This window comes from Lynx canadensis, chromosome D3 (genome assembly GCF_007474595.2).
Source record: "Lynx canadensis isolate LIC74 chromosome D3, mLynCan4.pri.v2, whole genome shotgun sequence".
Lineage (NCBI taxonomy): Eukaryota > Metazoa > Chordata > Mammalia > Carnivora > Felidae > Lynx > Lynx canadensis.
In genome coordinates, this window is record NC_044314.2 from 53,375,923 (window position 1) to 53,393,224 (window position 17,302).

The following is a 17,302-nucleotide window of genomic DNA, read 5'->3' on the forward strand; positions in this document are numbered from 1 at the left end:
ACCTTTAGTTTTTAATGATGTTAAGGTTTGTGGTGTTATTACGTATTTGTGTTTTACTTGTTGAACTTTTCCATTTCATATGCATCTCTCCTTTCTGCTTTTATCTCTGTTTTAAAAGTGAGGAAACTGAGGGGCACCTGAGTGGGCTCAGTTGGTTAGGCGTCCTACTTCGGCTTGGGTCATGACCTTGCAGTTCGTGGGTTTGAGCTCCACATCAGGCTCTGTGCTAATAGCTCAGAGCCTGGAGCCTACTTCAGATTCTGTGTCTCCCTCTCTTCTCTGCTCCTCCCCCATTGATGCTCTGTCTTTTTCTGTCTCTCAAAAATAAATAAACGTTAAAAAATAAATAAATAAATAAAATTGAGGAAACTGAAACTGAGGTAGAGAGATTAAAAAAAAACTTGCTCAAGGTTACATTACATGTGGGTAAGCGGCAGAGCATGGGCTCAAATCCAGGCAGAGTCTGTCTCCAAAGTCTGGATGTTAATCAGTGTTCTTTATGCCTATGTGCATCATACTACTTTTACAACCACTATATGAGTTTTTTATAGTATTTCTAGGTTTTGCATGAGGATATTGAAGTTCAGGAATTTAATTGTCAATATATAGTTAGTAAGAGGCAGAACTTAGACGTAAACCAAGGTTTTTCTGACTCCAAAGCCCATTGTAGTTTCTTTATAAACAGTTTCCTAGCACCACAGGCCAACTACACAGTGAAAAGAAGGGGTGATGGTTACTCTCAAAGTGTGTAGCTGTGTGTACTACCTAAACCAGTAATGGTAGCACTGCCATTAATGTGTTGCATTATTACTTATATCCAAAATATGAAAATTGAAAAACTAAGTTATAAATTCGTAAATTAGAAAACAAGATTCTGATTTATATTTTTTAAAGTTGTTATTCCTCAGAACCCATTTAAAGAATTTATAGAAAGAGGTAGTCTTTGTAGAAGAAGCAGTCCTACAATTTAAGCTTAGTCTAAATGTTCGGCTAACAGTCCACACATTCAATGGTTATTTGATACAAAATTCTTGTTCAGTAGGTAAGATTTTTACGAAAGCATAAAATAAATTTCAACAGAATAAATATATTTTAGTCTTCCGTTCAAATATTTCTCATCACAGATCTTAAAAATCTGGGAGAACCTTTGAAATCTCATTTTACATAATTTCTCCTTTGGCTTCTCAGAATACAAGTCCTCTCCTAACCATCAAGAGAAAAATTTCTAAAAAAAAAAAAAAAAAAAGAGAGAGAAAAATTTCTACTCCCTCCATATCATGCTTAATCTTCCTTGATTCCTCTAGGAAAAAAAAAAAATCTTGTATTTATTCTGGTATAATTCTAAACTAGAATTAATAATTATGGAATATAGTAAGGGACAAGAGATTTTTCACCTAGACTTTATAATGTGTTTATTTTTGTAATTGTGAATACCTTAGTTAACTTGGATGTTTTAGTCTTCCTCTCCTGAATTCCAAATACCTTGAAATCCCGTCTGTATGTCTTTCTTTTAAGTGCCATTCATCTCCCATTCCTGAGAAAGAAGTCATGACATCCATGAAAAATGGCTAGGGTGGGCTTAAAAGAGCTGAAAAATAGTTAAAGCTTGAATGAACAGAACACTGTATATGGTACACAAGTAAAAATGGTTCGTGTTTTCTACAGGATTGTGTTTTTGGAAAAGAAAATCCTATATATACTTCACATCACCTGAAAGTTTAAGAAGAAAGTGTATTGTTAAGGAGCCTAGTGAGAACTTCCAATTATATCTTTATTAAGAAATAACCCAATTATAAGATCAGGGTACTTGTAGAACAACCACAGAATGGGCACCTGTCCTCACACATGTGGTCACAAGTAGAATGAGGTCACTTACTTTGATTTGCCTCTTCTAATCCTTCCTTTGTTTGTTAGAACATTTTTTTAAATCTTCATTTACATGTACTAGTTTCTTTGCGTATCTCTCTTACCTTTATTCCACTAACTTAGAGGATTGGAATACAAGAGTAGACATTGTGATGTTTCTAACAATGACAGGACATTTTCATTGCTAGGGCATGTTTTTGCAACCTGTTCAGGTAGGAGTAAAGAATAGATGCTACCATAACGATGCAGTGAATGAGGTTTTGAAACTGGCCTCAAAATTTCAATCTTGTTGGACTTTGCGCAAGAACGTTTGTAACTAGGGGCACCTGGGTGGCTCAGTCAGTTGAGCATCCGGCTTGGCTCAGGTAATGATCTCACAGTTTATGGGTTCGAGCCCCACATCGGTCTTTGTGCTGACAGCTTAGAGCCTGGAGCCTGCTTCGAATTCTGTGTCTCCCTCTCTCTCTCTGCTCCACCCCCGTTCATGCTCTGTCTCTCTCTCCTTCAAAAATAAATAAAAACATTTAAAAAAAAAGTTAAAAAAGAAGAATGTACAAATACTGAAGTATTTGTAAATAGGAAAGTAAGTTTATTCTAAGTTCCAGTGTGTTCTTACAAGCAGAAGAAACGATTCTTATTTGTGACATTTAGATTTGTTTTCTGAAAGAAATACTGTATATTGGAGTGAGGTGTCTACTTAGAAGGGTATGTGATATATAACTATATTTGTGTTTAGTTGATTCTTAATCCTTCATATGTGTATATTATTTTATGGTTATTTTATCATTTAAGATCTATCCCAGTAGTGAAGGTATCATATATATCATTAATTAGCTAATAACATTCTAAGTATTTTTTCCTTGCTCATTTGCAAAGTTTACAGGAGTTTACTCTGTGAAACAGTTTTTCCAAAATTTAATAGCAGAATAGACCATTAACTATTTAAGTCAGTAAGCTTTTATAGTTTGAGAATTTTCATGTGAGTATTTCAGAAAAGTTTTTGCTGTTTAGATGTGGGTTTTTAAAATACTTAATATCAAATTTTTATATATTTAAAAGTTTTTTACCTGATTTTTAAAAATGGGTTGTAGATTGCACACCTGGCACAAATTGAAGATGACAGAGCCGCAATGGTTATTTCTTGGCATCTGGCGAGTGACATGGACTGTGTTGTCACCCTGACCACCGATGCTGCACGTCGTATCTATGATGAAACCCAAGGTCGTCAGCAGGTGTTGCCCCTTGATTCTATTTATAAGAAGACTCTTCCAGATTGGAAAAGGTTAGAAAAAAGTGGGAGTAATGATTTTTTTCTGAAATCACTTTTCTGTTATCAAAGTGCTTAATTTTGAAATGGTTTCTGTAAAAGATGCCTAAAACAAACTGAGCAGTGACCCACATTAACTAGGTTATTTTTATCTTCTTCACAAATGAGTATACTTCATTAAGATGAGTATTGCAGTGAATTTAATCAAATATGCCAGGCATGTTTAATTTGCCAATTAAATGTTCTTTGTGTATAAGTCACACATGCACACACAAATCCAAAGCAAGTTTTTGGCTTTTGTAACAGGAAGGATGTCAATATCATTGATGAAATACAAAACTCTTTTATTTGGAGTAGGAGTATAGATTCATGTCTTTTGTCCTGTTTATGTCCTGTGAAGATAAGCAGTCATCATTTAGGTCGAGAAGGTCTGCATTGGAACTGCCAATAGCAAAGTTGAAATGTAACAGACTAGTTAGAATGTTGTATTATTATTTTAATATAAATCTAGTTTTTTTAATTACTTCCTCATTTACTTTTCAAAGTATGTTTTTAAGGAATAACTATGCAAACCAATTAGGCATTTTTTATCTAAATTTAAAAATACTTTATGTGTACTCTGATTTTGAGCTTAAAAGACTAGAAGGAAATGGTAACAAAACAAAGTAAAATGTATAATGGAGTATTAATGAATAATTTTCTCAGACTTATAAACAAAGTTGTACAATTGGGTAGGAATAGGGACTTGACAGAGAATGGGACCTCTATTAATATTATATATGAATGTTATTAAACTAACATATTAATTTCATTTTGTAATCTAAAAATGGTCTGAGGAAACAACCAGAATTTGAACTCAAATCTGTCTGCTTTTAAAATCTCCCACTTTGCTACTAGTCAGTACTCATTTTAAACAACACAGGAAATCCAGTAATTCCTGTGTTCATTGAGGGTAATACTTTTTGTATGAATAATTTTTCCTTTAGGAGGGCTTCTTTTGTCTGCAGAATCTGTGAAGACCAAGTTAATATTTGACTTAGGGGAGAGTATGAATTTGGTATTTGCGGCTAATGTTTGCATTAGAAGCTAGTTATTCTCTCCATTCCTGGTATTGTGCCTCTTACTCAGATTGAGTTAATAACTAGCTCCTAGAGCCACCCCTACCCTGCAGTGCTCCTACTTTCAACATTTGAGAAAACCAGCACCATGTGTAAGGGAAAGGTCATGACAGTCTAGTTAGCCTCCATCTCTTAAATCTCATTGTTCTCTCTGGGCTGCCGTTGCTCATTCTGTACCCTGTGTGGAAAGGACAGGGAGCCAGAGTACTCGATCTCCCTCCCTCACATGGGTCTCTGTCTTGGGCCTTGCCTCTTTCCCCATCCGTGCTAGGGCCACTCTCCACATGAAATAGTCATCTCATTTAGGGGCAACTTTTGAGGCTGCTTTTCTTTTTTCCTTGTTAAACCCAACAGCAGTTTATATTGATTTTAATAGCACCGATAAAACTAAACAGATATTCTTATATAGTATATATTATTCTCATAGTTAATCATTTAGGAGTGTCACTTGTGGATAAGGAATTGATTTAAATGACCACAATAATGATAAGCAACGTATACATATGCTTTTCATATTATGTTTTTTAATTAAAAATATATATTTGCTTTAGTATTTAATTTCTTTTCATTCAGACCTCTACCTCATTACCGAAATGGAAAATTGTATTTTAAACCCATTGGAGATCCAGTCTTTGCCCGAGATTTGTTAACATTTCCAGACAATGTAGAACATTGTGAAACAGGTAAAGGAAATTGTGAATTTTTTTTTTAACTTTATTTTTGAGAGAGAGTGGGGGGCGAGGGGGGTGGTAGGCGCAGAGAGGAAGATAGAGAATCCAAGGTAGTAGGCTCCACACCATCAGCAAAGAGCCGAGCGTGGGGTTCTAACTCACAAACTGTGAGATCATGACCTGATCTGAGGTTGGACACTCAACTGACTGAGCCACCCAGGTGCTCCTATAGTGACTTTATAATACAGATGTTAAGACTTATGATCCAGATATACAAATTACTGGTTATGGAAATTTACGTTATTTATTTTTTTTATAAGTTCTAGTTTTATTAATATTTAATTCTCTTTTTTTTTTCTTGTTAGAGGGGTAAAATTTTGATGTCAGCATTCTAAGAAAATTTTGTATGCCAACATTTTAATATGACCAAAGATATCATAATTTAAAAAATTTATTGAACTTTTTTAGTATTTGGTATGCTGTTAGGAGACACCATTATTTTGGATAATTTGGATGCTGCCAATCATTACAGAAAAGAGGTATGTATTTGAATTTTCTTTTTAATTTCTAGCTCTACTTTTAATGTGTGTTTTTAAAGTTTTACATTTTAAGGCCCTATATATAGGAATAATTTTGTGATAATGTTCAGATGACTAACCTTTTCAAAACCAATTTAAATCCTGCAAATTGACAAGCAGCATAAAACTGGACGCAGTATGTGAATGAATGGGCTAGGATACAAATTACAACGAGACATGTTTGGGGGATTTGAAATTATCTCAAAACTAGTATCTGCTGTTGATGATGGTATTGGAAAAAGAGTATTCTTAGATAATGTTTGTGGAAATGTAATTTGATGGAGCTCTTATTGTTAGGGCTGCTTTGACAAAGTACCACAGACTAAGAAGCTTAAACAATAGAAATTCATTGACTTACACTTCCAGAGGCTTGAAATCCAAATTCAAAGTGTGGGCAGTATCGATTCTTTGTGAGGGCTGTGAGGAAAGGATCTATTCCAGGCCTCCTTCCTTGGTTTGTGGATAGTCCTCCCTGTGTCTCTTCACATCCATGCGTATCTGTGTCCCCTTCTTATAGAGACACCACTTGTTGGATTATGGGCCCAACCTTATAACCTCATTTTAATTTGATGACTTCTATAAAGACGCTATCTTCAAGTAAGATCACATTTGAGGACCTGAGGGGTTAAGACATTAACATAGGAACTTTGAGGGACACAATTCAATCCATAACACGTTTGAAGGGCAGTTTGGCAATATAAATGTGTCAGTTATCTATTGCTACCTAGCAAGCACTGCAAACGTTAGTAGCTTTAAACAATAACCACATATTAGTTTTCAGGTCTCTGTGGGTGTCTCCACATAGTGTTAGCTAGTTGGAGTGTTGTCTAGTTACACTTGGGATGGTGGGAACTCCACAGTGCCTCACTCACACAGCTGGCAGTTGGTGCTGGTTACTTTCTGGGAATTCAGCCAAGTCTGGTCAGAGGCTCAGCTGGCACTATCTTTTGTTGTCACTGTTCTCAAACTGCCACCCCAGGGTGTTGTGGTATAATGCCATTAAGAGTTTTTAGGGGTGTCTGGGTGGCTCAGTCAGTTAGCCATCCAACTCTCAATCTCAGCTCAGGTCTTGATCTCAGGGTTGTGAATTCAAGCCCCACATTGGGCTCCATGCTGGACGTGGACCTATTTAAAAAAAAAATTTTTTTTTTAAGAAACCCTTTTGTCTACCTAAGAATCTAGGAAGCAGGGCCTTATATCTGAGGTCTTAACAAAGGGGCATCTTTAATTTCATTTTGACCCTTAGGATACATTTTACTGGCGAGGCACTGGGTTTGATCTTTGTTCTGAGGTTCTTCATTTCTTTTTGAAGAACATTTTGGTTACTGAGCAGGCTGGAGATGAAAAATCACCTAGCATGTCCAGGGTTAGGAATATTTCATTGAAATTATTTTTATTTTCTTATTTCCCTTATTATTATTAATTTCCTTGAAATTAGTTCCTACTTTATCTCCTACTCATACTGACTACTTGATACTGGCTGCTGGCTGGGCACTCAGCTGGGGCTGTAGGCTGACACACGTGGGTCTTTTCATGGGAGTCTCTTCTTGTGACTGCTTGGGTTTTTTCAGATGGCATCTGGGTTCCAAGAAGGGGTGTTCCAAGCAGTTAAGACAGAAGCTGTAGGTCTCTTAAGTCCCATCCTCAGAAAGTACATTTCATAGCTCAGAATCTGGCCAGCCCAGATCCAAGGGGGTAGGTGGGGAGGTGGGAATAGACTCTGCCTTCTCCATGGGAGAAGGGGCAAAGAATTTGCAGCCATCTTTATACCATCACAAAGTGTTAAAATAATTTATCTTACAGACACACTCCCACAAGTATATGAAGATGTGTACAAGAATATCTATTAGGGTATTAAAAGAATTTAAAACGGGAAACTTTGGAAACAGTCTTAAATGTCCATCATTTAAAATTGGGCAATTCCATTATAGTAATGTATACAATAGAGTATATGTTGCTGTTTAAAAGAATATAATAAATTTCCTTCTCCTAACAAGGAAGATGTATAAAATATATTTTGTTGAAAAGTTGCAAAATTATGTGTAAGATGTTACTGTCTTAAAGAATAAGCTTATGGTGGTGAGGGGAAGGGAAAAATGAGTAGAGAGGAGTGGGAGATACAGACTTCCAGTTATGGAATGAATAAACTATGGGATTAAAAGACATCATAGGGAATTTAGTCTGTTATACTGTGATAGCGATGTATGATGACAGATGGTAGCTACACTTATGGTTAGCACAGCATAACATATAGAGATGTCGAATCACTATGTTGTAGCTTGAAACTAATGTAATATGTGTCAGCTATACTCAAAAAATGTTTTAGTTAATTTAAAAATATTCTTGTGTTACTTTAAACAAACTGAAAGAATATGTTGTCTACTGTTGGATGTGCTAGGGATTATCACTTCTATATTACTTTTAAGTTTTACTTATAAAAAAGGAAACCTCTGAAGGATGGCTTTTCAAAGGGCACTTCCAGAGATTGAATAAAATAATGCACATAAAGCATTAAGCTAAGAGCCTGGAATATGGTAAAATTCCAGTAAAGGAAAGTTCTGTCTGTATCTGAGATCCAGAGGTCTTGAATTCTTTGATACAAAAGAAGTATTAAGTTTAGTAAGTATAGTGTTAGGAGTTCGTAAATACCAGGTAGTAAACATGTATGAAAAACATTATAGGCTCTCAGATTACTATAACTGAAAATGAGTAAGAATATTTGCAATTATGTAAGAGAAAACAGAGGCCAGTTTAAAATACTAGCCAGTGTCTACAAATAGTGTATTCTAGAATCATGGGTACCTTAGAGATGATATGCTCTCACTTTCTAAATGAGAAGTCTCTGAAGGATGGCTTTTCAAAGGGCTCTTCTTAAGCTCAGGAAAAATCATGGATGTGTACCAAATCACATCCACTTGTGGCAGAACTAGAACCGAGAAGTTTTTCTTTGCACCCAGTTAAGAAGAAATAATAAATGTACTCTGATTTAGGAGAGCTAAGTTAGCGAGATTACTGAAAATTACGCAACTAATTGGGGAGTAGTATTTGGCATATTGATGAATGTTTCCATGGGAGCCCAATAATGACTTGTAACATACTGTACCAGCGAACACTTGTGGATGGAGAAGGTACTATATTCTGGTAGTGGTTAGAATGTGTATATATCCTAAATTATAGAGTAGAAGTCATACCCATTAAATGTCATGACAACATGAAAGCTTACTAGAGAGAATAGAAGTAACAAATTGGATAATAACTGGAAGATTCTAGTTCAGTCAGTATTTAGACACTTAACTGTGTATGAGACATAGTGGATGCTATTAAATGTTGAACAACTGGCTCTCTGGTGAGTGGGGTGATAGGACCCTGGTTTGTAGCTTTTGCCCAAGGTGTAAATCCTCCTATCATGGCTGATTTCCAGTGGCCTATGTGTAGCCACTGAATGAGACGCTCAGGAGAGTTTGCTCTCTTGACCTGATAAACACTGACTCCAGCATACCACCAGGCACAGTGCTAGGCACTGAGGGCTATCAGAGACAACTCAGAGGAAATTCCTACAAAGATAAACTAAAAGGCTGTTTCTGGGTACGTAGGTTATATATCTTAAGGTATGAACTGTCAAGAAAGTAAGATTTCTAAGTGAAGGTGGAACTCAGATAAACAGAACTCTAAAGCCAGGATTTGCCTAGAGAACATTTGTCAAAGTAATTGAACTAGAGCATCATTTTTCATTCCTTTGAGAGACTCAGAGGGTAAGAGACAAAACCCAGGGCTTTAACCTGAGTGGGGAATATGATAAAAGATCCCTTTCCCAATAAACTGGATCCCCCAAAGGGCTAAACCTTAGTGTAAGTTGAACAGAAAAAACTGCCACTTTGATCTCAACTCCAAGTGCCTCTGAGACTGCAAGAAAATTACCTCTTTTGAACCTTGGCAATAGGTGGAAAAGGGAAAAAAACAAAATCAAACCATTTTCCTGAGAATTCATCAATATAAATAAATTGGCCTCTGTCTGTTTGCAACCTGTATTCATAATACTTGGGTGGTCTGAAAAATCTTAAGGTAAACATTTGATTTGACATGGTGCTGGACTGGTAGTGTCCTTAGATATCTGATTGGAGGAAACAGATTGTCTCTGGAAGAATTCACCTTTATCTCAAACCTGAAATAATTTCCATAGTGAACGTAAAAGCAAATATTTTTCTTAAATATGTTTAATACAATTCAAGAAAAGTGCCAAAAATAAGAAAAGAGCAAGTTGACTTGAGAAAATCAAACGAGCTTCTAAAACTAGAAAATACACATAAACATGAAATACTGGGAAGGTTAAACAGTATAATAGAGAATTAGTGAATCGGAAAATAGGTCAGAAAAATTGTGCAGACTGCAGCCTATGGGGAAGGAATGACTGTAAGAGGAGGAGGAAGTTGAGAGCCATGGAGGACAGAATGAGAAAATCTAAAAAAAAAAAAAAAAAAGTCTAATTACAGTGCCAGAGTGGAGGGAGAAAAAGATCATAAGGCAATATTTGAAGAATCTAATGGCTGAAATTTTTTTAGCTTCCTCATAACTAGTATAGCAAATACTGATTGCTTTGCTTCCAAAGTTTTGAATCAGGTCTTATAATTCCACCAGTTAAGTACTGTCCTAAAGCTCTTATGAGAAAAGGCATTTATGGCATCCCTTTGTAACATTGTTTTTGGTAGTTTGTCACTGTTTTCTCTTCCTGAATGCTTTATGCAATTTCTACAGAGCCAACCCCTTGTTTTTATTTCACCCCTTCCTAGTCCCCAGGGCAGGTAGTTTCCCAGAGCTATACGGCTTTTGCTCACTCACTGAATTGGCAAAAAGTGTCGTCATCTTTTTTGTCCAAATTCAGTGCTTAGGGGGTAGAACCGTAAGATTGAAGGATACTTTGTTGAAACTGTCCATGAAAGTAGTATTTGCAGAACTGTTCTGAAAGGGAGCCAAACTGTCCTTTTTCCTGGAGGCTTATAAACTCATATTGTCATTCTACTGACAAGAGAATGGACAAGTCTATAAATAAATTTGAGTGTGTGTGTTATTTAAGATGGTATCAAATCCTTAAAAACATTGCATGAATCCTGATAAATGGATAGTACATGAATACAGTTTGTATTTTTAATGTTCACTTAAAGAAAACATAAATCCAGGGATGCTTGGGTGACTTGGTTAAGCATCTGACTCTTCATTTAGGCTCGGGTCATGATCTCGGAGTTTGTGGGATCAAGCCCCGTGTGGGGCTCCACGCTGACATTATGGGGCCTACTTGGGATTCTCTCTCTGCCCCTCCCCTGCTCTCACACTCTCTGTCTCAAAATAAATAAATAAAACTTAAAAAAAAGAAGAAGAAAAGAAATATGCAAATTCAAACCAAAACTAAGAAAGTTGTGCCTGTTTGTAGTAAAACAAAAAGATTTATTTATTTTTTTTTAATTTTTTTTCAATGTTTATTTATTTTTGGGACAGAGAGAGACAGAGCATGAACGGGGGAGGGGCAGAGAGAGAGGGAGACACAGAATCAGAAACAGGCTCCAGGCTCCGAGCCATCAGCCCAGAGCCCGACGCGGGGCTCGAACTCACGGACCGCGAGATCGTGACCTGGCTGAAGTCGGACGCTTAACTGACTGCGCCACCCAGGCGCCCCACAAAAAGATTTATTTTACCAGAGTTTACCACAGATTTTCTTCTTACTGCGTTTAAGTTTTTTTTGAGATTTTTTACTGTTAAGTAATTTCTACACCCAGTGTGGGGCTCAGACTTAAAACCCAGAGATCAAGAGTTGCATGCTCTACTGAGCCACGCACCCCTGCATTTAATTTTTTTTTAAGTTATTTGGTTATTTATTATTTTTATTTATTTATTTATTTTGAGAGAGAGCTTGTATGCATGCACAAGCTGGGGATGGACAGAGAGAGAAGAAAGAATCCCAGGAGGGCTCTGCACTAACAGTGCGGGGCTTGAACCCACAAACCATGAGATCATAACCTGAGCCAAAGTCAGATGCTTACCTGACTGAGCTACCCAGACACCCCCCTGCATTTAAATTTTTTAAAAAGTATCCACCTCAGTGGGAAAACATTTGTAAAGTATCCATAGAATTATATTAAAAGAATAAATACTAGTCATGATTTTATATTACGTTTTTCACTTGTTGCTATTTTTCATTTTTAAAAAAGTCAAATTTTATTTAATATTTTATTTTTATAATTCAGAGACTCTTTAACCCCAATATTAGATTGAATTAGGTATTTTTACATATTGTTGTGTTCTTCAGTCATTTTTTTAAAGTATGCATTTTATTTCACTGTGTATATGTACCATAATTTATGTAACTTGTTGAGACATGCAAGTTTCATATCTTTTATTAAAACAATGTTTTAGTGCACATTGTTCACATCTGTGATTTTTCTTCAGAATAAATTCTTACAAGCGGAATTGCTGGCTCATGCAAAACATTAAGCTTTGTAATACTTGTTACATTTCCTTTGAGAATGGCTGTCCAGAACAGATTAGTACAAGAGGACCTTTCTACTTAGCTCTCCCAACATTCAAAGTGGTGTGTGGTGTGTGTTAACATTTTGAGTAGTGAAAAGATGTTACCTGAATTCCACTTCTCTCATTTTTCATTTTATTTTTTGTCTGTTTTCTAGACCTTTTTTGAAAAAAAATTTTTAAAAATCATGAAATACTAAACCCAGTGTCTTTCTTTTTTTTTTCAACGTTTTATTTATTTTTGGGACAGAGAGAGACAGAGCACGAACGGGGGAGGGGCAGAGAGAGAGGGAGACACAGAATCGGAAACAGGCTCCAGGCTCTGAGCCATCAGCCCAGAGCCCGACGCGGGGCTCGAACTCACGGAGCGCGAGATCGTGACCTGGCTGAAGTCGGACGCTTAACCGACTGCGCCACCCAGGCGCCCCCCAGTGTCTTTCTTTTATTCTGACTTCTCTGAAGCATTAGAATTCTTCACTAACCCTTCCTACTTCCATTCCATGACTTGGCTTTACTACATAATTCTAGTCCTCCCAACTCTGACATTACTAGCTCTTTTTCTTCCCATAGTTGAAATTACAGTTTTGTCCTCTAATGATTCAACCCTGTGCTTTTCTGTCTGTAGTCTTTGGTGTCATGCTCTTGGTATCCTTTGGTCATCTGGAAAACTTCTATCTAACAGAAGAAAACAGAGCTAGTGATGCTGCCCTGGTACTGCCGTGGCTTTCAGAAGCAAGTGGCTCTCTGGCTTGTCCCCCTCTCTTCCTTCTTCTTATTAGTCAAGCTATCAGTTTCACTTTTTCCATGTGCTGTGTCACTATTCCAGCTTAGGCTGACACTTGAGAAGTAATCGAATTCATCTCAGTGCCTCTGGGTTTTTACCCCAGTTCATCTTATACTTCACTAACTTATTTTGTGAAAATACTAGCGTGATCATGTCATTTCTAATCTCAGAACCCTTAAGTGATTTCCTCTTTATTAGAACAATTGAGATACATTTTATAGGCTCACTAATTAATATTCATTTGCTTACAATAGGTTGTTAAAATTACACACTGCCCTACACTGCTCACCAGAGATGGAGATCGCATTCGAAGTAACGGAAAGTTTGGGGGCCTTCAGAATAAAGCTCCTCCAATGGATAAACTTCGGGGAATGGTATTTGGAGCTCCAATACCAAAACAATGCCTGGTCTTAGGGGAACAAATAGGTAGGTTGAATAAGTACTTAAAAATTTCTCATTTGATTTCGATCCTTTGAGGCTTGTGTACTAATACTCTGACATGAAAAGTGAACCAGTAAAAATCTGAATATAATGTTTTTGTCTAGTACTTTCAACTATCTTATATCAGGTAGTTTTGAATTACATAGAAGGTAGGTTTTCCTTCATTTTCATTCCTCTTGTTTTGAAATCAAGAAAATACTGTCCTTATTGAAGAAATTAAGTATTTCATCTAATCATCATACTTCTTTTTATATTAAAATTGGTAACTATCTCGATTACAATTAAGAACTTGAGAATTTATGACATGTGACCTTCCTCCCCCATTTTCCCTTCTGCAGGCCTGTCCCCTTGTTTCTAGGCAGCTGATATAATTGCCTCTACGTCTGTACTTTGAAGTGTGTATACTTTACTGGAGTCCCCTATAGGCTGTTGCCTTAGAGCCTGTTTGCTCTTACTTTTATATAGTTCTAATATGCTTGGGTATCTACTTTTGCAGCAAGAAAGTAGTGTGCTGTCATTATTAGCTTTAAAAAATACAGTAAATTATGGTAGAATACACATTATATAATACCATCTTGACCATTATTGTGTGGTTCAGTAGTGTTAAGTACATTCACATTGCTGTGCAACCAATTTCCAGAAATCTTTTTATTTTGCAAAACTGAAACTCTGTGTATTTGAACAGCAATGTCTCACTTTCCCTTCCCCCATGCGCATGGCAACTACCAGGATTTCTGTCTGTGAATCTGACTACTGTAAGGCCTCATAAAAGTGGAATCATACAGTACTTGTCCTTTCGTGCCTGGCTTATTTACTTAGCTTAATGGCTCCCAGGTGCATCCATGTTGTAGCATGTGTCAGAATTTCCTTTCTTTTTAAGCTGAGTAATATTCTCTTGTATCTATATACCACGTTTTCTTGTTAACTTTTATTAAAGTATAATATACATATAGAAAAGTGCACACTTGATAAACACAGCTTGATAGATTTTCACAAAATGAGCACTGCCCCTGTATTAAGGAATAAAACATTGTCACATCACAGAAAGTCTCTCGTGCACTCCAGTCACTGCCTAACCCCCTCTCGAAAGGTAACAAGTACCTTGACTTAAAACTGCACATCTGTTTTCATACCTTATATAAATGGAATCATACAGTGCATACTTTTTTGTGTGTCTGGCTTTGTTCATGCAACACTGTGTATATAGTTCCTTTTCATGCCAGGATAGTAGTCCATTGTGTAAATATACTGTAGTTTATTTCTTTATTCTACTGTTGAGGAACTTGGATAGTGTTCAGACTGGGATTAATACTTCAGCCACTAGCAATATTTAAAATAATAGTTGGAAAAGATGGTGGGAAGAAGGTTGTCTTGTGTTCTTTTATGAGATGGTCAGTCAGGTGCAGGTATATAAGAGGAGACACAGGAGAGGCTTGGGAAAACAAAGTGTATTATACTCACAGGTCCTAGAGACAGGAGGCATACAACACCACTTAAGGCCATGGAAAAATACGGAAAAAACATAAGGGTGGTGAGGAGGCAGAAGACAAGAGCAAGGGGAATGCTTAGGCTACAGCCTTGATGAGGCTTTCCACAGGAAAGGCAAGGCATGACAGGGTGAAAATAGCTTAGGGTTGACTAGTTTGAGTAACTTCAGTGGGCTTTGGGCTATAGGTATGGTCTCTAGCTGGTTGCCTGGTACCTGGCCCTGAAATGATTAAGGCAAAGGAATACTGCTTCCTGGGGTGCACAGATTAGATAGAAGAGGTTTGACTCTGGATTGGTTAGTTTGCATATCAAAGCATGCTGGGCCTTTTGCTATCTAAGAATTGTCTAGCTCCATAGGGGGAAGTCTTTACCAAGCCAGAAAGGTTTTTTAAGATGTCAAAACATCATACAGAAAATTAAAATTGTACATAATACAAAGAGTCATACTTCTGTGTATGGTGGCAGTGAATGTGTGCAAAAATCGTCTCTGTAGACAATAAGTGAACATCTAAACTGATTTTAAAAATCAGAGGGGCACCTGGTTGGCTCAGTCAGTTAAGCGTCCGACTTCAGCTCAGGTCATGATATCATGGTTTGTAGATTTGATCCCCACATCGGGCTGTGCACTGACAGCCCGGAGCCTAAAGCCTGTTTCGGATTCTGTGTCTCCCGCTCTCTCTGCCCCTCCCCTGCTTCTGCTCTCTCTCTCTCTCTCTCAGAAATAAAGATAAATAAACTTAAAAGAAAAACATCAGAAAAAACAGGTCAGTCAGGGCCAATGAAGCAACATAAAAAGTCTCAACTCGGGTCGCCTGGGTGGCGCAGTCGGTTAAGCGTCCGACTTCAGCCAGGTCACGATCTCGCGGTCCGGGAGTTCGAGCCCCGCGTCGGGCTCTGGGCTGATGGCTCAGAGCCTGGAGCATGTTTCCGATTCTGTGTCTCCCTGTCTCTCTGCCCCTCCCCCGTTCATGCTCTGTCTCTCTCTGTCCCAAAAAATAAATAAACGTTGAAAAAAAAAATTAAAAAAAAAAAAAAAAAGTCTCAACTCATATCACTCTAGCACTACAGTTTATGGCAGTGGTTCCCAAGCCAGAAAGAATTACCTGTGGAACTTTAAAAATGCACAGGTGTGGTACTGACAGTTTTCAGTTTACATGGGCATCTTAATGTCAGTATAACAGCATAAAGCATTATCTAGATCTTTGGGAAAAAAGCATTTAATTCAAGATTGTTGTGCCATTGTTGGGCTGTCAAATATTAACAGATAATGCAAGGATTTCAAAAATATGTTACATACCTTTCTTGTTAAATATCTTCAAAAATACACTCCACCTGCAGACTAATGATTCAGCAGTAAGAACTCATTAAACAGTTTAAAAAATGAAATAAGAGGGGCGCCTGGGTGGCGCAGTCGGTTAAGCGTCCGACTTCAGCCAGGTCACGATCTCGCGGTCTGTGAGTTCGAGCCCCGCGTCAGGCTCTGGGCTGATGGCTCGGAGCCTGGAGCCTGTTTCCGATTCTGTGTCTCCCTCTCTCTCTGCCCCTCCCCCGTTCATGCTCTGTCTCTCTCTGTCCCAAAAATAAATAAACGTTGAAAAAAAAAAATGAAATAAGATAATTTAATATTATTGATATAAGATACTTTTGGTTGTAACCAATAGTAATCAGCCATGACCACTTTAAACAAACAAGAATATACTGGAAGGAAATTGGAAGAAATCACGGATCCAGAGGAGATTGGAAACAGCCAAGACAAAATCAAGGATGACTCTGACATTCAGCATCCTTGAGTTCCTTGCACCCAGACCTCAGTTTGCATTTTTTAACGTGACTCAGGGAGGTACCTGGCTGGCTCAGTCAGTAGAGCATGCGATGCTTGACCTCAGGGTCGTGAGTTGGAGCCCCACATTGGGCATGGAGCCTACTTCAAAACAAAACAAAAACCCAAAAAACATGACTCAAACTCTAAAACTCCTAGGAGAGAGATATTCCCTCCTTAATCAGCTGGCCATAGTTAGCTGATCAGATCAGATAGAACAAACAGAGCTTTGAGAGATTCACAGAGAAAAAGCAATTTTGAACTAGACCATCACCACAAAAATTGTCTCCTACTAGCACAATGAAAAGCAGAGTGTTTGTCTTCTAAGTAATTTTCCCTCACAGTGTTTTGCATCACAGTATTTGATAAGAGATAAGAGCAAGTAAAATCAGCATAAAACATAAAAAATTGGTACTTACATGTTGTAAAATAAAGTGATTAAAAATGAGATCTTGAATAACAAGTACATGAATTTTTTCATTAAAAAGCAAAGACACTTAGATTTTAAAAATCTAATCCCAGAATATATAAAAATTGTCATTTGTTGGGTGCTTAATATATATGAAGAAGTTATGATAAAGGTAGAGGAAGTGAGTAAAGAGAAACTTGAGAAAATTTAAATGACAAACACAGTGCCACATGATTAGTAAACTATAAAACAGGAATCTGTTATGTAAAGGCTGTGTCTATGACACTGCTTTATGTTCTTTATAAGAAATCTAACAAAATACAAGGTAAAATTAAAGAATTAACA

General features: G+C 37.1%; 1 protein-coding gene across 2 annotated transcripts in view; it reads left to right on the forward strand.

Annotated features, from left to right (window-relative positions):
* SMCHD1 (structural maintenance of chromosomes flexible hinge domain containing 1) overlaps positions 1–17,302 on the forward strand; it is a 158,691-nt gene that overhangs the window by 126,512 nt on the left and 14,877 nt on the right. For both annotated transcript variants that reach the window (XM_030335646.1, XM_030335647.1), the window contains 4 exons: positions 2,958–3,148; positions 4,825–4,934; positions 5,391–5,461; positions 13,055–13,226. In XM_030335646.1, coding sequence (XP_030191506.1) covers positions 2,958–3,148; positions 4,825–4,934; positions 5,391–5,461; positions 13,055–13,226 — 544 coding nt within the window. The remainder of the gene's footprint in view (positions 1–2,957; positions 3,149–4,824; positions 4,935–5,390; positions 5,462–13,054; positions 13,227–17,302) is intronic.